This window comes from Sphaerodactylus townsendi, linkage group LG02 (genome assembly GCF_021028975.2).
Source record: "Sphaerodactylus townsendi isolate TG3544 linkage group LG02, MPM_Stown_v2.3, whole genome shotgun sequence".
Taxonomy (NCBI): Eukaryota; Metazoa; Chordata; class Lepidosauria; order Squamata; family Sphaerodactylidae; genus Sphaerodactylus; species Sphaerodactylus townsendi.
Window position 1 is genome coordinate 19200190 of NC_059426.1, and position 21936 is coordinate 19222125.

General features: G+C 43.7%; 1 protein-coding gene across 4 annotated transcripts in view; it reads right to left on the minus strand.

The window, feature by feature from the left end:
- Window positions 1–6939: 6939 nt before the first annotated feature.
- NBEAL1 (neurobeachin like 1) overlaps window positions 6940–21936 on the minus strand; it is a 155157-nt gene continuing 140160 nt past the window's right edge. For all 4 annotated transcript variants that reach the window (XM_048484982.1, XM_048484984.1, XM_048484983.1 and 1 more), the window contains 6 exons: window positions 20775–20869; window positions 17553–17669; window positions 15697–15858; window positions 12715–12863; window positions 10883–11018; window positions 6940–8972 (listed from right to left, as the gene is read on the minus strand). In XM_048484982.1, the coding sequence (XP_048340939.1) occupies window positions 8871–8972; window positions 10883–11018; window positions 12715–12863; window positions 15697–15858; window positions 17553–17669; window positions 20775–20869 (761 nt within the window). In that variant the 3' untranslated portion in view covers window positions 6940–8870. The remainder of the gene's footprint in view (window positions 8973–10882; window positions 11019–12714; window positions 12864–15696; window positions 15859–17552; window positions 17670–20774; window positions 20870–21936) is intronic.

The window sequence follows — 21936 nt, forward strand, 5'->3', positions numbered from 1 at the left end:
CACTTGGTGAGCACCAGATAATGTGTTGGCATGTTCTACATAGGAGACCCTACAACAGAGGAACTGTGTTTTGTTTTGTTTTGGTGGGGGGAGATGCTGCACATGCTGATAGCAATATGCTACAACTTGGTGGGGCGTTTGACCCCCCCCCCCCCAATCCTTTTACAGCATCCCTGTCTGCTGTATAGTTTTTACTGAAGTGCACTTTGATAGTTCCCCATGCAATGTAAAGGTCCTGCAGTGTTACTTGTGGGGCATTTTTGATTCTTTCCTTTTTCACACACGTTCTCTTTACACCAAACACTGCCAGGCTGTTGAGTTGGGGTCCTGGATGACAGGGAGAAAAGCCCTCAGTGATATATAAGACAGCCCATCTGAGCAAGAGCAAGAGAGGAGGTTAGTAGGTCCAGGAGGAATTCTGGCTCCACTCCCACTGTTCTAAAACCCTCCAGGTGACTACCAAGTAGGACCTAATCTGGGAAAGAATGGAGAAATCTCCTGAAATTCCTGTCCCTGATTTGTTTTTTTGCACAGAGTAGGAAGGTAGAACAGATCTTGCCTGCAGAAGGCGTCTCTTCCTAAAGTATTGGTTAAATATGCTCCTCCAGATAGTTGATTCGAGCCCCTTATCATCCCCTGCCAGCATGATGCTGGCAGGGGATGATGGGAACTGTGGTCCATAACATCTGGAGGGCTGCGAGTTTGACACCTATGTCCTAAAGTAACACTCTCTTCCACCAACTGAATGCTCTCCTCCTCCTTGGGAGATACAAAATCAGAATAAAGGGTTTGTTGCACTGCCCAACTATCTTACCTCTGAATTTAACTTTCTGCCTTAATTAAATCAAATACTCATTCCCGTAAATACTACTGCATTGATCTAAAGCAGTGGTTCTCAACCTGGGGTACATGTGCCCCTAGGGCTATGCACCAAAGTATTGGGAGGTACATGAAAAAAAATTATGGAATGGGTTTGCTAATATGGGAGTACAGTTTTAGGGAAATGGGTTGCCAAGGGATACATGAGTAAAAAAAGATTGGCAACCATTGATCTAAAGCAGTGGTGGCGAACCTTTGGCACTCCAGATGTTATGGACTACAATTCCCATCAGCTCCTGCCAGCATGGACAATTGGCCATGCTGGCAGGGGCTGATGGGAATTGTAGTCCATAACATCTGGAGTAACAAAGGTTCTCCACCACGGATCTAAAGGGACACGTATAGGGCAGATGCGCCTGTAGAGATTCAAAAATTTACTAAAATCTTCCAACGAGCTATTTGGTGGGAAACGGGGGAAACTAATCTCTGTCTCTATCCTCCCATTCCAAACATCTGATGGGTAGAATTTTTTAACTTTCTTAAATATGGGTTAGATCCAACCAGCTTTTCTGCAGGAGTAAAAGGAAGGCATCCTCACCTGGCCACTCAAAAAGGCTCAGGCGAGACCCAGGGCAAGTACAAAAGTCATGCAAGGCGGAGATTGTAGCGCAAATTGACTGGGAGTGAGTAATAAAGCTGGCTGGATCCAACCCATTCCTGTGTATTTAGTCCAGCAGTTGATTCAGAGTAGAATGCCATACGGAGTACCCCCAGGTGCATGCTCACCCAGATGACTATACTGTGTACAGATCTGTATGTCTTTGCGCCTGCTGTGTCTTCCTAAGGTCAGGAAACAGTTTATTTGGGAAAAACCACCGCCCCATACAAAAATCACGTTCCATTTTTTGTTTAATTAGCTTCTGACTCTTCTGTTATATACAAACCTAATCAGATAATCATTTTATGTACAAAGTAAGCAAGCATTTTAAAAAGGGTTAAGTTACAAATTTGTAAATCCTACAAAGTGCAAAATTTTAAAACGTTTTTCCAACATGCTGTACAGAAACAAATTCGGTGTTAGCCAATATACATACATACACACTCAGAATTATAAATCTTACCGGTCAAAACTTATTAAAATAATACAAACAGTCTATTACTTAACCTTAAAAGCATCTCAAAAAAATACAAGAAACATATTGCACAGAAGACTAACAAATATTTTAACGTTGCATGAAGGCTAATATATCAAAACACTTCATTCCATCTAAAATTCGAAGGCATTTTTGGCATTAAAATTAATTTATAATCACAATTGCACGATCAAAATTACCTGTATGAGATTATCATTTGCCCTTACCACTAAAGAGTTAATGTCCCATTTCAACCTTGAGTGTAGTGTTTTAAGCAAACGCAGAGGCACGTGGTAAGTGAATCGTTGCTTAGGAAAATAAAATCAGGTTTTAAGTAGCAGCACAATTTCCACAGCAAGTTGCTAAACAACAGAAGATGCAGTTCTGCATAGCTCTATGATTGTGAACTGCTGTGCTCTCATTCAACATCCTCAAGTCTTTTTTCTTGCAGCACATCAAGAACATGCACATTATTGGGTAAGTGAGAGGACATTTTGGAAAATGAAATCAATATGACCACAACCACATCTGCTCATCAGTTGCCCTCAGGTCCTTAAACACCCTTGTATAGTACACAAAGATTTGTAATCAGAAACATTTCCTCCTCCGTTGAACACCACGCTTGGGGCGCCCTCCCCCCCTCCAATGATGGGTTCCCTTGCTATCATTGAAAATGTCATTATCCACAAATACAACCCATGTTGCTGAAAGGCCCCCAGTGTGGCTGAATTTTCCACGATGACCTGCACCATCAGGATAATCCGTGCATTATTGAAAGAAGAAAACGTGTTGCCAGATCTCGAACATCATCAAAAAGCGAATTACAGCACCCAGATGGGAAAAGTACTATTTGAACTTGTTATTAAAAAATACATGATTTGTTTATAGAAGTACTCAAATGTTGCTATCCACCATGGTGTCCGTTAACCCTGGTTTTCCTCATTACTATTAGCTTCCTAAAACTGTATTTCCATGAAAGCTGCCACAAGTCAATTTTCGCTTTCTGTTATTCCATTAAATAATCTAGAATAGTGGTCTTCGGCTTTTCCAGAACCAAAACCCAACTTTAAGCCCCAACCCCAACCCTGGCATTCATTGAGCTATGAGGATGACACCAGTCACATGACAGGAAAGTAGAGGAGCCAATCTCCTCTAAACTCTCTGTGCAAAAAAGGAATCCATACCACTGTTGAATGACTTTGTCACACCATCCTACTGCTCCTCTTATATGTGCAACAATACCCTTGGTTCTGACGAATTTGCAATAGTCCTTTCAAAAAGCAGCAAAGAGAGCAAAAAAATGGTGGAACTATAGGGCCTCTTAACCCCAGGAGGTGTGGATCGGTTGAAGACCACTGAACTAAAAAGACCAAACAACACTGTTAAGGATGTGCAAACCCACCAATTTCAACAGGGTGTATGCTTAATCTTATTCAGTTGTATCTTCAAAACTCTGAAGATTAATTACTACTTATTTCACGAACAAAGCAAATGTCCCAGTTTTGGATAAAGCAAAGTCTGTTCAGGAGAAGCCTTGCACTTGTGTATAACTGTGGTACAACACTGTCCGAAGCAGGCCCTTTGCTTAGGCCCTATATTCCTAATAAAATATTTAACAAAACCTCAGAATAGGAAATCTTTTGAATTCCACAATATTAATAGGGCACAAATTTGGAGACCAGGGTCCAAAACTGGGTTTCCAACCATGGGTTGGGTTGATGTCCAAATTAGGAGGACACGGTTAAAATACCATGGAAACTGAAGTGAATGTATGAAATAGAATTACAGCAAGCAGAAGTAGAAAAGAAGCCCTGGATTATGCTTTGGTCTTTAAACTGTTGCTTAGGGTAAACTAGGGTTTGGTGTGCTATCTAAATGGAGTCTGTTTTCCCCAAAGATCACTAATTGACAGGCTACAGCAGTAGGGTAATAGTTCAGGTGCACTGATTTCAGTCAGTCAATCAATCAGTATTGAAATATGTCACAGGATGGCCTATGTTACAAAGCAGGCTTAATGATCTGATAGTTATAACCTTTTATTCATCAATTTTATTGCTCCTCTATGCCTATGCTCCTTAAATAGTTTTTTTATAGTCCTTAATAGTTTTTTGAAGGTTTTGGTGACTTTTAATACTTATGCTTTTATCCTACTGTTTTATATTTCCAAGAGCCGCGTGGCGTAGTGGTTAAGTGCTTGCCCTGCCACTCAGACAATCAGGAGTTCAAGCCCCCTGTGGGTCAGATATCCTGGCAGCTGGCTCATGGTCAACTCAGCCATCCATCCATTTCTTGGCTGGTAAATGAGTACCTAGCTTGTAGATGCCTGACCACATTCTTATCAGCCACTGGCATGGCCACCACATGCTGGTAGAGGCTGATGGGAATTGTAGTTCCTGAACATCTGGAGAGCCGCAGGTTCCCTACCCCTGACCTAGCCCATCGCTAGGGGGTAAAGAATAGCCGGGGAAAGCAACGGCAAACTACCCCACAAAAGCGGCTTGCCTATAAAATCACTGCTCGCAGTGGTACCCCAGGGTCGGACACGACTGAAGGGGAAATTTTACCTTTACCTTTATATTTCCATACTTTCTGGTGTTTCCAATTTCTTTTTACCAGTACATTGTTTTAGATATGGATTTACAATTTTAAAACATTTCATCCTTTTAGTTGTATTTTATTTTCCGTATGCTGGTCTATGACTGTAATAAAGACTGATTGATTTCAGTTAGTAACAGTACACTGCGCCATGTGCTATGCTGAAACCGGTGTACTGGTGCAAAGAGATGTTTGCTTTTCTAATCAGTAACTTCTACCCACCATGTTACCAGGTCAATCTCCAACCAAGTAAAAAAAGGAGTTTATTGGATGGGGATAAACACATGTAACACAAAGAATTTGATTATAGCAAATGGGATTTCAGTCGTCTGTTTCATTCCCATTGATTTCAACAGGACTCCGATACCTCTACATGTTTCTGGTTTGTATCTTTATGAATCTGTCTCTGAAAAGGTTATCTGACATAAAGAATGCAGCACAGCTAATTTCTAGGAGTTTGGGTTTGACCTGTAAAATCCTACATGGCTTTTGTCCAAGCTACCGGAAGTAACATCTCTCTTCCTGTTTGCCCTCCTGTCAAGGTAAAATGACACACACAAGATTGGAAATCAAAGTTGGAATTAACAGGGCCTTTTCAGTAGTGGCTCACTTACCACCCACATTTATTTCTGAAGACAGGCAGGTACCATGGAAGACAGAGAATGAGGTAACTAGAATCAGGCGAGCTGCTTTCCTCAGGGGTTGCAGGAATAGTGAGGTTTAAGCAGAACACGTTTAGGAGCCGGCCTCACAGCAATCAAACCAGGGCAAGAAAAGATTTTTGCCAGCATAAGGTCGCAATAAATTACACTGTTCTGACGTAAAGGAGGCTTGGATGTTCTGTTCTGGACAGGTGGAGCATTTGACCAACTTCTTTCCCTCTGAAAGGTTCACAGGTAGAATTTGTTGTCCGGAGGAACCTGCCTCAGTTTCCAAGTTTCCAGTCAGCAAGCAACACCATTTTTGGAAAGTCCTTTGCTGCTTTTTGCTTTAAAAACAAACAAACCTTCCCCTGTTGAGATGTTTGTTCCACTACCCACTTCAAACATTAGTGTTAGAAACATCATTTTTGATAATTTACATATTTGATATTATATATATTTATCAGTTTATTTATAATTTGCTGTGATCTATCATTTAGGCCACCACTAGCTTGAGGAGAAAATGACATACAGGTTTAGTGAATCAAAAAAGGCATTACAATTGTAACAACAACAAAAGGTGTCTGCTTTAGGCTATTTTGAAATCAGTCAGAGCAGCTTCAAGTCACAATCTCATTTCTTAAATTAAATAAATAAAAATATTTTGACAGGTTCTTCCCTCTGCCCCTCCTCGAACTACAAGTCACCTTAAGACCAACAGAACATACGATAAAGATTGCAATATCAAATGAAAAGGAACCCGAAATCTAGTTCATGGAGACCCTAAACGCTTCTCTTTTTCCCTGCCTGTAAATCAGCAGCACCTGGCAAAAAATATCTGCTTCTACTTAGAAATGTAGAGGAAAAGTTTGCTGAGCGCCCCTGCGAAGTTCATTAATATGTGAAAGGAATAGACCATCAATTGCTCTGGCATCCTCGTCTGGAGCACATGCCAATTTAAAGTTTCAGTCTAGTACTTTGAAATTCCTTTGAGCTAAAAAAAAAAAAACCCACACCAAAATATACACAGTTCATCTCCGATATGTACAGTTAGAGAAAACCACCACCTTAATGCCCTAAAAATATACACATTCATAAACGGCTATTCATTTACATTGATTCAAAAAGCAAACTGTGACATGTAACGCCCATCTTCGATTTTAACATCTCACAGACAAAACTTCACATTCACCAGCATCTTAACACTTCCAAATGATCTTTGCTACAGCTACCACAAAACCAACTTCCTCCAACATCCATAACTTAATTTTAAATCTCATTGTACGTGAATGGTGTTGATCCTGGCTGTTACCGTAGCTTAGGGGCGGCCAACCCACAGTGCTCCAGATATTCATGGGCTACAATTCCCATCAGCCAATTGGCCATGCTGGCAGGGGCTGATGGGAACTGTAGTCCATGAGCATCTGGAGCACCATCGGTTGGCCACTCCTGTCATAGCTGAACACTGGATGATCCTTGCAAAAAGAATAGACCTCAAATGGGCTGGTATCATTGTACCGTTGCAGCAGAGAAAGAATCTTTCCATCTTCTCCCTCCCTCCGCCCCAACAAGTTCCCAGGACAGCAATGTTCTTGTCTAGGACTTTTCTAACCATAATTACTTCATACTTCAGACAATTTTTATAAAGGAATAAGAAAGTAAACATATTTTTAAGACAAGTGCAAAATTAAAGATATTTTGTATGAGAACGTTAGAAGGGAAGAAACACATTTAATGGCTTCTTGAGATTTGGGGGGGGGAGTAAAGGAAAGAAAGAATAACCCTACAACTTTGGACTTAATAACACAAAACTTCCAGGCAAGGCCCAGCTAATTCAGAAATTTTCTGGTCTGTAAAGAAATCTGATCAAACCTATGACAGGATCTCTCCTGAGCTATCACAAGAATGACCATGGCTTCAACAATCATTTTTCACGATGGGTGTATTTGAATTCAGCCCTCTTTCTCCCAAGCTGGTTTGGCAAAAGACCAACTGTACGCAACAACTGTACACAACAACCACATGCATGCACCTACGTGCTGGATAAAACCTACCCACTGGCCTCTTACTAGAACTGCATGTTACATTTCCCCGAGGCCAAGTTAAGAGAAGTATTCTGGACTTCTGCACTTTGTAAGCACGTGGGGGCCCAATTCAGATCAGGACTAGGGTGTGGGTAGAGAGGGGCAGTTTAGAACCCCCACCTCCCCCAGAAACCATTTCCTAATTTGAAATAGGTCAGATCTTCCACCGCTGGTCTCATCCCCTGTGCCCATTGGTTCCAATCTTAATTGGGCTCACACCTGCCTAAGAGGCATAAAATACCAGAACACATCACTCAAACTAACCCAGTGGTATTCTCAGAAAAAAAACTGTGTTCAATCAAGCCCTCAGAAAGACAACTCACATGAAGAAACTTGCTTTTGCACATGCCTTTCCCTTGCTAAGCTGCATATACAATCAGTGGACAGAATTTCTTTCTGAATTCTCTACTTCAAATTTTATTTCTTTAGCAGTTGCTCAGAATCCCATGAAATAATCCAATCCGTATCTTCTATGAGATAATGCGGAATTGAAGAGTTTCGAAGGGTTTTTTTTAAAAAAAACTGCCACTTATGTTCCAAATCTTTCTAATCTTTCCTTCACTCCTACAACATTGCCATTTCTTTTTAAACATTTGACCAACCCAACTTGCGACAGAATCTTCAGACCAATTCTGAGCAGCACCAGACAATAAGGGGTTAACAAATGGAGCAATAGGCTGATTAATCTAAGCAGTGAAAACTATATCTCTTAAGTGATAGAGTGTTGCTTCTCAAACTTACAAGGTCTAAACAACTGCCAGCCTAATATTCTGAAATTATAAACTTCCTGGAACTTTTGAGATGAAGAATTGATATTTCCTGTTTTATGTGTCAAGAATAAGATGTGGTCGAGATCCAGTAGACTATGGCTGTTGAATTCAGAACAAAAGGACTGCCCTGTGTCCCACCTTTTCTGGCAAAAGGACTGCCCTGTGTCCCACCTTTCAAGACACTTGTGAACGTCGCACAATCTCACATGGAAAATTGCTTGCTGGAGGGAAAATAGAAGAAGCAAAGTCCAACAGGAGACACACAATTACCTGTGCATTTGTAAATGGGCTCAATGGATCATAGCCTTTACATTGCAGTAAATGTCAAGAATGCAGTGAATGACTAACACGAGTGTTGACAGTCGCTTACAAATTTGGTGAATGTTCCAAGGAATACACAGAGGAATGCTGACAGCCACTTCAGTATTCATTGGCATACATCCAAAGATTTTGGAAGTTTCTGGACATTCACTGAACTAGAACTGTCAGTGTGAATAGCCAACACATTTTTGAAATTTACTGCAACGCATATAAACCAAAACACAGATTTGTACACACATAAGTTTCACACACATACACAAAATATATATGTGTACATACGCACCATACATACAACTATACATGTTGAAACATCAAATTTCCTTATTGCTTTCTGACATTAATACGGTGACAGAGAACTGCAGATTCCACATTTGTATAAGAGCCTGTGGAAATTGTGCTGTTGTTCCAACGTAATTGGAGGGGAAAAAATCTGAGAAATCTATCGGGGAGGAGTGATCGGAAGATTAAATAAAATCTGGAATCCACAAGGGGAGGCTGGAACAAAAATCACACGGGATCTTGAGTGTTATATTCAGTCTCTCCTGACGAAATCTGGCTGATCCGTTTGCTCGATCCCCACAACTTTCGGGAGAGCTGGCCCACGCGCATCTGTTCAAGGTGATTTGGAAAAACAAAAAGAAGGGGGGAGGGGAGAAGGGGATAAATTAAATAAAAACTTCAGACACTGATTCCGGAGAAGCACAGGCAAGACGAGACGCAGCGCACATTCAAAAGCACAGAAGCCACAGAGCGTGTTCTTATAAAATCATTCAAGGCTAGCACACTGCGAGGGCAGACAAATAACTGAAAACTGAGGTGACTCTACATTGTCAAGTGTTCTCCCCCAACCCCATTCTTTTATACCCTTCTTGAAACTGGGAATTTGGATGGCTGGATTGCTTGGGGGTGGGGTGTGCGAGAGATGTTTTTAAATACAGGTTTTTAAACATCCAGTGTGAACCAACAAAACCAACTTTAAAAACGATTTGCCGGAGAGCCAGTCTGAGAAATCTATCGGGGAGTGGACTTCTGCATGGACTTCTGCATAAACATGCGGCAATCAATGACTACCAATCTTGATCCTCCTTGATCTCAGATTGCAAATGCCTTAGCAGACCAGGTGCTCAGGAGCAGCAGCAGCAGCAGGCCATTGCTTTCACATCCTGCATGGGAGCTCTCAAAGGCACCTGGTGGGCCACTGCGAGTAGCAGAATGCTGGACTAGATAGACTCTGGTCTAATCCAGCAGACTCTTTCTTATGTTCTTATGTTCTTATGTTCAATCAGATTTAGGGGTCAAATCATCTTGGCTTGACAATCCCATGGAAAGAACAGGATCCAGTACAACGCCGTTTGACAGTCTTCACAGTGAAAATCTGTACACATCTCAACTGATCTTGAATGAAATTCATTTGAGTAAGAAGGATCTTTAAACAGTGATAAACCTGGAGTGATAAACCACATTGTGGGACAAGAAGGCCAGGTTATTTAAAGGCATTCCAATTTATGTGGTTAACACAAAGTAAACTTTTTTGGCAGAATGCACCAGTCAGTATCGGACTATGGATAATACACGAGGAAGTAATACTGCTATAATGCAACATTTGAACGCCTTTGGAGGCAGTCAGAAGAGGAATACAAATTAGTGCAAAATATTTCAGATATTTGAAAGGTACTCAAACCACATGCCTGACGGACCATTTTGAGACTGCAAAAGTTTCTTGAAGTTTCAGAAAGAAATAACGTATTGTTATGTCTTGTGGTGTCTTCTGAAGATGTTAGAGCACAGGTCTCTGGCCTTTTCACTCTAGGCATTATATGAGATCAGAAGCCATTTTTGAAAACAGAATGTAATACAGTGTGGCACTGATTCAGAAAGCCTGTGTTCACATTTTCTCACCCATACAGAAAAAGTAAGTATGTGTGGGGAAACCCATTTTGTGCAGCAGACTAAAGTGCGTGACCTCATGGACACTGGGCAATTGATACTCGCCTCTCACGACTTTACATTCATGATGACTAGCAGCACGTTATTTTCAGAGCTCTAACGAACAACTCTGTTTAACTATGCCAACCTGAAACGTTCTTCTCAATTCAGTGTTCTGAGCATGGATTTCATTAGATCTTCTTCATCAAGGGGTTTGCAGGGGAATAAAGAGGGCTGATGCAATAGTGCTTAGAATTAAGGGTTATGACAGGCAGGAAGAAAAGCGCGTTCCATTGGTTCAGTCAATTTTCTAGCAGGCACCCAGGAAAGTTCAATTAGGAAACTCAGCCTAAGTCACCAAAATCCCGTACATTAGTCCACGCAAGGCCTTGGTTTTTCCTATATGGTCCCCTTCTCTGCTGCAGTTTTAAAGCAAAGGTCCCAGTTTAAAAGAGCCCACAAGAATATATTCAGAACTATTTCTTCCCCCTTGAAAGCTCAGGCCATAGAGGTAATCGCTTGCTCCGCTGGAAAGCGGAAATAAGGGAACTCCCCACAGTTCGGTAGATAAAACTCTTGATGGTAGGTTTTACCTCGGCTGGTTTGCCAACACCAACAGTAATCAACTTGCCATCCTCAAGGCCCACGAGAATATGGCTGTACTCTTTGGTAACGGAGACGCAGCGAATTGGTAGTCGCATGGCTAAGGGAGAAACGCTGAGGCTGAGGCTGAAATAAAAAGGAAACCATGCGATTACAGATAATGGACAGAAACTCAGAGGGAAAGTCAACAGGCTGGTGAATGTTGACATTTACCAGGGACACGTTAGCGGGAAATGTCAGAAATCTTCCTGGCCTGGTCTAGCTCTTTGACGTTTACACCACTGACGCATTAAATGATAAATATGACACTGGATATTTATACGCTGGTACTAATCAAATTTTGAAATGTTGAGACTTTTTATAGTCTTAGATTGTGAATAGCTTTGTCTTGTGTTCATAAAATTCAGGCATTTACGGAAACATACAGCTAACACCAAGGATACAAATTCAAACTTTAAAATGAAGATATCTGCACGATACCCAGTTTGCTACTATTCGTTCTCCAGATCTTCTAGCTACCGATTTGTTATGGGGTTAACTAGAGGAGGAAGAAAAGAAGAATGGATTGGATCTAAAAACCTGCATGGAAGAACAGCTCCTTTACGCCTCCAGCTGGCTAACGTCGCATCCTAAAAGAGGAAGGGGTCACAGCTCAGAGGCAGAGAACCTGCTTGACATGCAGAAGTTCCCAGGTTCAATCCCTGTCATCTCCATTTAAAATGAATCTGGGGGGAGGGGACGTGAAAGAACTTTGCCTGAGAGCTTAGACCAGGGGTCTCCTACCTGCGGCTCTCCAGGTGTTCATGTGGATTCCTGAAATTCCCATCAGCCCTGCACCAGCATAATGGCTGATGGGAATTATGGATCATGGTATCCTGAACCGATTCTGAACCAAAGCAGGCTGAATCACTGCCAGTCTGAACGAGACAGGTCTGCAACCTGTAACTCCAGATGTTCGCGAACTTTCACAATTCCCATCAGCCCCTGCCAGCATGGCCAATTTGGGATTTGTAGTCCATGAACATCTGGAGAGCCACAGGTTGCAGACCCCTAGAACAGACAATAAACCCCTGGAACAGAACACATTGCCCTCGGCTGACCTCAGAGGAAGATATTTAAAGATCCCATCAAAGGTCAGATTATGCCATTGCCCTGACAAGCAAAAAGAAACCATAGCACACATCTTGCTATACTGTACCCGGTTTAGCTCCCTAAGAAGAGTCTTCATTGATCCCCATCTGAATACTGATCATTTAAACTCTGGTAAGGACAAGATTCACTTTCTTTTAAATGATCACAGTCCAAGAAGAACCGAAGATGTGGCTAAGTTTCTAGCAAAGGCATTTCATCCCAATGTTTTATAACGTTTTAAATGTTTATACATGCCAATAAAGGTCATTTGTATAGTTGTAAAAGAAAATACAGAGGTCAGTTTAGAGCTGCCATCAGACCTCTTGTTTCAGTCTCCTGGGGAAATGAGCTTTTAGATCAGGGATGGCCAATTTCCCAAAGTTAGAGGCTACAAATAACTAAACCCCAATTAGCTCAGAGTCCCTCTGAGGCCACCATGTAATTTGCCAAGTTTGCACCCACACTGAGACAGCACTTGTCCTAGAATCTCCAGCGCTTTTGCTTTCCATTTGGGGACGCTGCGGTCAGAAGCAAGCGCATTTTCCATTGCACAAGAGCATATAAAAAGCTTCCCAGCATTCTCAGCATCCATTTTTTTAAAAAGACACATTCCTAGTTCGAAGTCTCTGAAAATGTTTCATTGTATTTAATTGGAACACCTCCACCTGCCCCGCCAAGATTTCCCACTTACCTATAGAGATCTCTTATGGACAGAAATCCCTGCAGACTCCCCATTACAATATATTCTCCAGTCACACAGAGATCTGAGACTTCTTCTTTCAGGCTCTCAGAGCCCAAATATTTCCCATTCACAGAATAGAGATGTAGTGTATTCTTATCCTATGCAGATGGAAAAAAATGGTTACAGGGAATTACCGAGTTAAGACTTTCGTACAGAGAGATTTTGCTAGAATAGGGGTGGTCAACCTATGGCAGTGGTGGCGAACCTATGGCACTCCAGATGTTCATGGACTACAATCCCCATCAGCCCCTGCCAGAATGGCCAATTGGAACATCTGGAGTGCCATAGGTTCGCCACCTATGGTGTTCATGGACTACAATTCCCATCAGCCCTTCCCAGCATGGCCTGTGAACATCTGGAGCGCCATAGGTTGGCCACGCCTGTGCTAGCATGTGGTCATTTTAGCCTCTTTGGTGTGGCGGTTAAATTATAGACTAGGACAGGGGTAGGGAACCTGCGGCTCTCCAGATGTTCAGGAACTAGGATGTGGGAGCCCTGGTTCGAATCCTCACTCTGCTGCAGAAGCTTGTGAGAGCCGCGCTCTCTCTGCCTGACCCAAGAGGGTAAAATGGAAGAAAGGAGACATGACACTTGGAGACACTCCTCAGAGCAAAAAGGAGACCAGGAGCACTTGGGGAAGGGGCAGATCACCCCCTCCCCGCCTTTGAATTAGCTATGGCAAGAGGAGACATTGCCCTTCTGTCGTCCCTCCTTTCTGAAAGCCTCTCCCCAATCAAGGACCTAACCTGGATAACTAACCTGGATAGCTTTAAAAAGGGCTTGGACAGATTTATGGAGGAGAAGTCGATCTATGGCTACCAATCTCGATCCTCCTTGTTCTCAGATTGCAAATGCCTGAGCAGACCAGGTGCTCAGGAGCAGCAGCAGCAGAAGGCCATTGCTTTCACACCCTGCACGTGAGCTCCCAAAGGCACCTGGTGGGCCACTGCGAGTAGCAGAGTGCTGGACTAGATGGACTCTGGTCTGATCCAGCAGGCTTTTTCTTATGTTCTTAAGAAAAACAAACTTCCCAGGGGCAGAAAGAGGCCTCCGCTGCCAGCTCCTCTCCTCCTCGGGGGTTCTCAGGAAGCCCACTGAACCTGCCCAGGGGATCAAGTAGGTTGGATCCTGCTGGTGGAGTGGCTGGCAGGGAGGCAGCAGAGGGGGGAGGCAGGCAAGGCAAGGCATCCTCTTCCCAAATAGAGGTAACGCATGGCTATGATGAGGGCATCTGCCCCTTCCCCAAAGCTGGCTGGCCTCCCACCCTCTTGCCACCTGTAGGGAAACATGGATGCCGAGAGGAGCCCTACCCGGTGAGCACACTCCTGGCCAGAGTCCCCTCTCAGCTTGACATGCCGAGCTCAAGGGTTGTTCCCGTGCTCCCCCTCTCCTCCAGGCTAATGTGTATTGGGCCGAAACTACTAACTTGCAGACTTTCTGACTCCTGCTGGTACAGGCTTTTGTGTAGTGTCAGCAACCCTTGCCTGTAATCCCCCGCTGGTCCCATTGTCTTTTACCCTGATAAGCTTCTTTTAAAAGGTGCAGGGAGAAGGCACTCCGAGAGAGAGGAACGCTGGATGCCTCTTCCCTGCCAGACCTGCAACCCGTGTCTGTCGTCCTTCAGCCGCCACCCCTTTCTTTTCACATTTAAATCAGGGTTTGCTGTATATTAGCCCACCTTCTAACTTCTAGCAATATCATCTGAGTTTTATCATTTGCATTTTATAATTTCGTATAAATTGCATTTTACCTACGTTGTTAGGTGCTCTGAGCCCGCTCTTGTGGGAAGAGCTGGATTTTAAATCTAATAATAATATTAGTAATACTAATACCAGGGCAGCACTTGAAACATCTTCAAATCGACAAAATTAACATCTGTCAGATTCAGAAGGCAGCCCTGCTGGGATCTGCACGAATACTCTGCTGATACGCATTACAACTGCCTAGGCTTCTGGGTGAGGCTCGAATTGTAATGAAAGGCCAACAACCAGCTAAAGATCTGGCAGCTGTGAAATCTACCAGAACCAGAGATGGTGATATTAATAATAAGTAGCAGCAGCAGTAGCAGCAATAAGCAAAGTGAGAAAGCAAATTAATAAAAATTATATTTGCTGCCAGTGTGGCAGTAGCCTCAGCACAAAAAGATCTCACAGCTCAACAGTCAGGAGTGACAGTAAAACAAAGTTACTGATGGCTGATCAGCTGGCACAATAACCCAGGTCAATGGGAGACAGAGGAAGAGATAGCGCATTAATCATGCGACTCTTCTTCTTCTAGGTCAGGGTTGAGAATGCAGAGATGCTAGGAGGGAAGGGCAGGCCACCAGTGAATAAAGGGGTGGGGGCGGGGCGGGGCGAGGCGGGGCGGGGCGGGGCGGGGGGAGAAGTTACTGCTTAACAGTTAAAAAGGTAAAGTTTCCCCTTCAGTCGTGTCTGGCCCTGGGGTCCCACTGTGAGCAGTGATTTTATAGTTGATGCCAATAAGGGTCAGGTCATCTGCACAGCACTGACACATTCTGCCTAGACCGCCAGTTCGCCTTGTGCATGGCAGAGTGGGAAAAGCATTTTCTTTGGGACATGCTTTCTACTCCTACCGCATAGAAGACATTCAGCGCACATCAAAGTTGTGCCAGCATTTGCAAGCACGTAGGACCTGCCCATTTAACTTGTTGATGTTTATGGTGGGCGGCCACTGCAAAGCGGCTGGCACACGTGCGCACCTAAGACTGACTTTGTGCTAAATTTTATAAGCTGCAGGAAGAATGTACTTGGAAGGAGCCTTGAGCTTGCAGAAAGGAAGGCAGGGTTAAGGAATGAGAACAGATGAACCCGCAAGTGTCTTTTCCAGCCTAAGACGTATTGTTCCATCTCCCTCCTGAGAAAGAAAAGTACACAATCATTCTGTAGTCTGGGCATCTGGGTGCTGCAGTACCTTTAGCGTCGTCTTTCCTTCTATACTGGTATGGACAACGATGTGTCCTTCCCAGGATACAGCCAGGTTTGGAACAGTGAGCAAGAGGGAACTCTCACAGGGCGGCCTCAGAGTCCTCATGTACTGACCTTTCCGGACAGAGTGAACGATCACAGTTCCATCCTGTGCAAACAAATGAGACAAATTATGGTCACAGTCATTTCATTTTGCTGTATTCGCTTTTTCATGGCTCAGATCCAGCAATACACCAGCAGAAGGTGCCAAACGGATGCGGATCTTTCCCACATTTCACTCCTCTCTGTCTCCTTTTCCCTTCTTTAGCCAAGCCCCCTAAATGCCAGCATCAAAGGAATCAACATTCCTAGGGTCAGGAAGGACTGCTGGGCATATAGGAACAAGGGAAAGATCTTTCCCCCACAGATTGCGGGATCCAATTCGCAGCTTAGTATTTTCAGTAGCAGTGTTTGTAAACATAACCAGAAGTATTCTGGGAACAAGGATAGCTTGTTGAAGGCACAGAACAAAACAGAATCCATGGGAGATGTCTGCTCTAGAACAATCTGCCCAATTTCCCCTGATTTTTGCTCCGTGTGTACAGCGTGCTTTCTGATACTTTATATATTACATTAAATACGTTTGACCTGTATGTTTAATTGCCTTCTTCTTCCACCTCTCTCTTCCTTTTTTGTAAAGCAAACTGGTGTAAGAAGTAGAAAATTCCTGACCATCAGGTAAAGGTAATGAGCTGTCGGGTCATAACAGACTCTTGATAACCCAATGAAGTTCCATTTCATGACATTTCTAAAACCAGGGATGAGCAGAAGGGGTTTGCCATTGTCTCCCTCTGCACAGTAACTCCAGCCTTTTGTCCAAGTGCCAACCTTTACAGCCCTGGCCCCTGCCTGGTGGAACACTTTACCACCAGCTATCACAGATAGCCGAGGATCTTGGAGAGTTCCGCCGGGGCCTGTAAGATTGAATTCACCGAGGCGGGTGTTGGAGGGGCCGGCCGCTGATGCCCCCCCCCTTTCCCCCTTCCTTTTCCTTTACACTCTGGGTTCTCCGCTCCTCTGTCTTATTTTCTAGGGTGGATCTATGAAGTTTATGTTTTTACGATTGGACGCCAATGTAACATTATTAATTGCTGTTTTATTGGGGTTTTATTGTAACTATTGTTTTATTGTGTTGTTCACCGCCCAGAGCCCTTCGGGGGAGGGGCGGTATATAAAACCAATTATAAATAAATAAATAAACCTTGCTTAGAACCATATAATCATAAGAGACCACAAGGGCCACCAAGTCCAATTTCCTGCCATGCAGGAACACACAATCAGAGCACTCCTGACATATGATCATCCAGCCTCTGTTTAAAAACCTCCAAAGAAGGAGACTCCACCACTCTCCAAGGTAGTGAATTCCCCTGTCGAACAGCCCTGACAGTCAGAAAGTTCTTCCTAATGTTTAGGTGGAATCTCTTTTCCTGCACCTTGAATCCATTACTCTGTGTCTTAGTCTCTGAGGCAGCAGAAAACAAGCTTGCTCCCTCTTTGACATGACATCCCTTCAAATATTTAAACATAGCTATTATAACTTAGCTCTGGCAAAATCAGGCTTGTCTGGACTATTAAAGCAACTACCTAACAATAAAGACCTCTCTCTAAAAGATGTTACAGGTAAAAGATGTTAATATATTTTAAACGCATAAACAGGGGAAAAAATCATGAAAAGAAATGGACAAGAGCCATGAACCCATCTTTCTGAAACACAGAAAACCTAACAAAATCCATGAAAAGTTAGAAAGTGACTTGTTCACTTGGAATAAAAACTGGGGGGGGGGGGGGGATGTACAAACTCACCCTGGCCCCTGAGACCGCCATGTCCAGCTCTGTACTGATGCCAACACAAGAGACTTCATTGGTATGTCCGTATAGAATTTGTAATGGCTTAGGAACCAAACCTACAGGAACTCCTCCCTGGTATCAAATACAATTAAAAAAAAAAGATTAAAATGTTAAATATTCAAAAGGATATCACGATGCATTCCCTAAATGAAACTAAGCCATTTGCAAAGGCATTTTCAACATAATAATACAGTTACAATGCAATCCTATGCATAACTGCTAGTAAGTAAGCCCACTGAAGACAGTGGGATCTCCGAATAAAATCACGTAGGATAACACTGTCAAGTGTGGGGTGCTGTGTGGTTTCCGGGCTGTATGGTGGTGTTCTAGCAGCAACATGTCCATACAGCCCGGAAACCACACAGCACCCCAGTGAATCCGGCCGTGAAAGCCTTCGACAAGACACTGTCAAGTGTGCTCGTTTCTTGCCAACTCATGCCGCTTCGTTCTGCGTGTGCAATGTCTTTTGATTTCTGCACTGTTAAGCCGCAGCGAAGCAAATTTCTACATTGAAAAAATTACCACCGGTGGAGAAGCATGACTCAAAAACTGTTTGATCACTCATCATGCAGTTGGTTCATTCAAAAAAACATCACAGCTGGTGTTCTGTATGATGCCAGGTGACAGCGCTGCTGAACAGGAGATTAGATGCTGGGGGATTTGGGGTGTGTGTGTGTGCGTGTGTGCGTGCGTGTGTGTCACACTGAATTCCTCACTTCACATCTGGTTGTAAGGCCCTTGCAGGGCAGAATCGGTTGGTATAGCTCTTTCGTTGGCCTACAGAGCTACTTTCGAATAGATTTTTCACTCAGCTGGGCTTTAAAACAAAGGGAGGTAAACAACCCTAAGAAAATAGTTTCTCCTCAAAAATTAGTGAACGCAGGGGGTCAAAGATTCCTCCTGGCCACCAGCTGATCCTTTGGGTGCCCTTTAGTTTCCACCTCTGTATTCTCAGTAAACTGGGATTTGGAAATTAGCCTTTTCAAAGATAACATTTTCTCCTCTGCAAGGTGATTTCTTTTTCCACAAAGCCTTGGGTCTTTAATGGGTCTAAAAAAGGGGAGGGACATAAATATCAAAAATACATTTCAAACGCACTCAAGAAGCATTCAGCATTGTGAAATACCTGACCAAGGATTTGGAAGAAAAGAAATCATTGCTCTGATCTGCACTGAAAAAAGTCATTTCACAGTCAAAAGTAAAGAAGTGCCTTGATTTTTAAAAAGGAAATTGCCAAAACTTTACTTCAGGGCAAATTTTAGACTTTATTATGGTACGAAGTTTATGCACAACATTCATGAAGGAACTGTGAATAATCTTCCTTACCAGATGCGTCGGAACTAAATTCACACTTTATCACAGCAAATACATCAATCACCCTGACGTTCCCTATTCCCTACAGTGAAAGAGCCTCCAGGCATCTTAATAACATTTTATACTAGCACAGAGCCGACTTCTTCAGATGCAAACTATGCTCTTGTCCTCAAAATCTCCAGATGCCATAAAATTTTGCTACTCTTTAAAACTCTTTGTTTGTTTTTGCTGCTACCCACAGACATAGCTATCCTCTCTGGAATCATATTCCCAGAGGGAGGCACCAAAATACAAGCAAAAGACTTACACATCTAAATACACAGTCAAAATCCTCCAGAGAGCCACAGCCAATCACAATAAAGAGTCATGTGGGCCTCAAAGATGAAGGCATCTCGAGACCAAAGTTTCCACACCTAGGGCCCACTTCTTCTGATCCATGGGCTTCATGTATGCTGATGACACTCAGCTTATTCTGTTGATGGAGGGGGGAGCGGCCGTCGCCCCTGCAGCTCTGCAGCATTGTTTGGAGGCGGTCGCTGGTTGGTTGCGACAGAGCAGGTTAAAACTAAACCCATCGAAGACGGAACCTCTTCTGGCTAGGGCGCGAGGGGGAGGTTGGGGATTTTCAGCCGCCGGTGTGGGAGGGGGCCTCATTGGCACCGGCCCCCTCCGTTCGCAGCCTGGGGGTCCACCTGGATTCGTCTCTTTCAATGGAGACCCAGGTGGCCCATACAACCCGGGTTGCGTTTTTCCACCTCCGTCAGGCCCGACGGCTGGCCCCCTTCCTCTCCCAAGCGGACCTGGCCACATGATCCGCTTCACATAGCGGTCACCTCCAGGCTAGACTATTGTAATTAGGCTCCTACGCTGGCCTGCCCTTGCAGCCTGATTCAGGAAGTTAAAAGCTGGTCCAGCATGCGGCGGCGCGTTTACTTTTACAGGGAGGTGCCCTACCCGTGGACCATATTCAGCCTGTACTTCCGGCCAGCTGCACTTTGGCTTCCAGTGGAATTCCGAATCATCCACAAGGTATAAGTGTTAACGCTTCCCAAAGACCTTGCGCTATGCTTGCAGGACCTCTACGTGCACCTCTTGTGGACCCGCCTACATACCCCATATGTCCCTACACGGCCTCTGCGTTCAGCAGAGGCCAATTTGCTGGTGGTTCCCAGCCCCTCAATGACACGGCTGGCCTCCACCCGGGCTTTTACGGCCCTGGCCCCTGCCTGGTGGAACACTCTTCCTCCAGCTGTCCGGGCCCTGCGGGATCTTGGAGAGTTCCGCAGGGCCTGTAAGACTGAGTTGTTCCACCGGGCTTTTGGGGAGGCCAGCCATTGAGGGTGAGCGCCCTCTTTGTCTTTCCCTTTAACATCTTGGGAGCTGTAATTAGATCTACCGCCCCCTCTTTGGGAGGGGTTTTTATTGATAGTTTTAAATTTTGGACGCCAAGTGGAATGCTGTAGTTTCATGTTTTAAATATGTATATTTATATTGATTATTTATTGTTATTATTGTTCTGGAATATTATTTTGTTGTTCACCGCCCAGAGCCCTCAGGGGATGGGGCGGTATACAAATGTAATTATAAATAAAAATAAATAAATAAATAAAATGGTGGACTAGTGCTTATCTGCCAGGTAACATGCCAAGTTGCCTGGAAATATAATATAAGTCTCCTATTCCTGCTTCTTCTCCTCAACACACACCAGCGTCTGGGCCGCAAATGGAGTCTGCCATTTTAATGTGTGAATTGGCCTTCAGTTACTCTCCCCTCAAAGCTGCTAACATTCTATTTGCACATTCCCTCACCCCAAAGTTGTGATCTACTGCAAGTTGTTTCCAAAAGTCTCCGAGGGCGACTTACCTGCTGAACTATTTGCCAGATCATACAAGTGGCATCCCTTGAGCCAGAAATTAAATGGATCCCACAGAAATCCATAGCTAAGCACGTCACAATATCTGTGTCACAGAGAGAGAGAGAGAGAGAGAGAGAGAGGGAGAGAGAGGGAGAGGGAGAGGGAGAGAGAGAGAGAGAGAGAGAGAGAGAGAGAGAGAGAGAGAGCACAAATTAGTGGCAGGGCAGTGAAAAATGACTCTGAATCTAATGAGAGAGAACGAGAGTGTGCACCGGTCAGCAGTCTTGACAAACAGGTCCACCGTTCCAAGTTGTAAAACAAACCAGCACTATAAAGTTGGCTCCAAATTAAAGAATTAAAGAATGAGCTCCCAAAGGCACCTGGTGGGCCACTGCGAGTAGCAGAGAGCTGGACTAGATGGACTTTGGTCTGATCCAGCTGGCTTGTTCTTATGTTCTTATGTTCTTAATATTAAAATCAGCAAGAAACTAATAAGCAAATGGAGAATTTATCATGCAGGCAATGACTAGTGAGATTTACAGGGTTCTTCTTTCCCCTCTAGTACAATTCCCATTCATTTCAGATAGGACAGATTCAGATTTGGACTGTGTTGCATGGAGAACAGTTTTAGCCATAGAAACTAAACACCGCATTCTGGGCAGTGGATCACTTCAGACATAACATAGAGCCAAGATTTATTTTGACAACGGTTAGTTTGTGAACCCAGAAATTTGGCTCACACAGACCATCATTCAAATATCTCATTGCATTGACAGCTGCGGGTTTCGTTGGCTTCGCGCCTCCTCCCTCACCAAGACTCAGATAATATCCCAGCATGGCCTGCAACAGGAACAGCCCTGGGAATCAATCCAGATTAAACCAGGATGCCCAGGTTCATACATCACAATTACGTCTAATAATCCAATTTCAAACCAAGGTTTCCCAGTCTGTTTTCACCCCTGTTAACTAATTATAAGTATAGTACCTACATTTGGATTTAAACTAACCGTAGTTTATTTAAACCATGGCTTCACACAATATTTGAATCAAGCCACTCAGACTCTCTAGTACTGCTTCCTGTTTCTAACAGATTTGGTCTAAATCAAATTATGTTTTTTCTTACATTTTTGTGAAGTTATTAACACTACTGTTGAATGAAAGCACCAAATC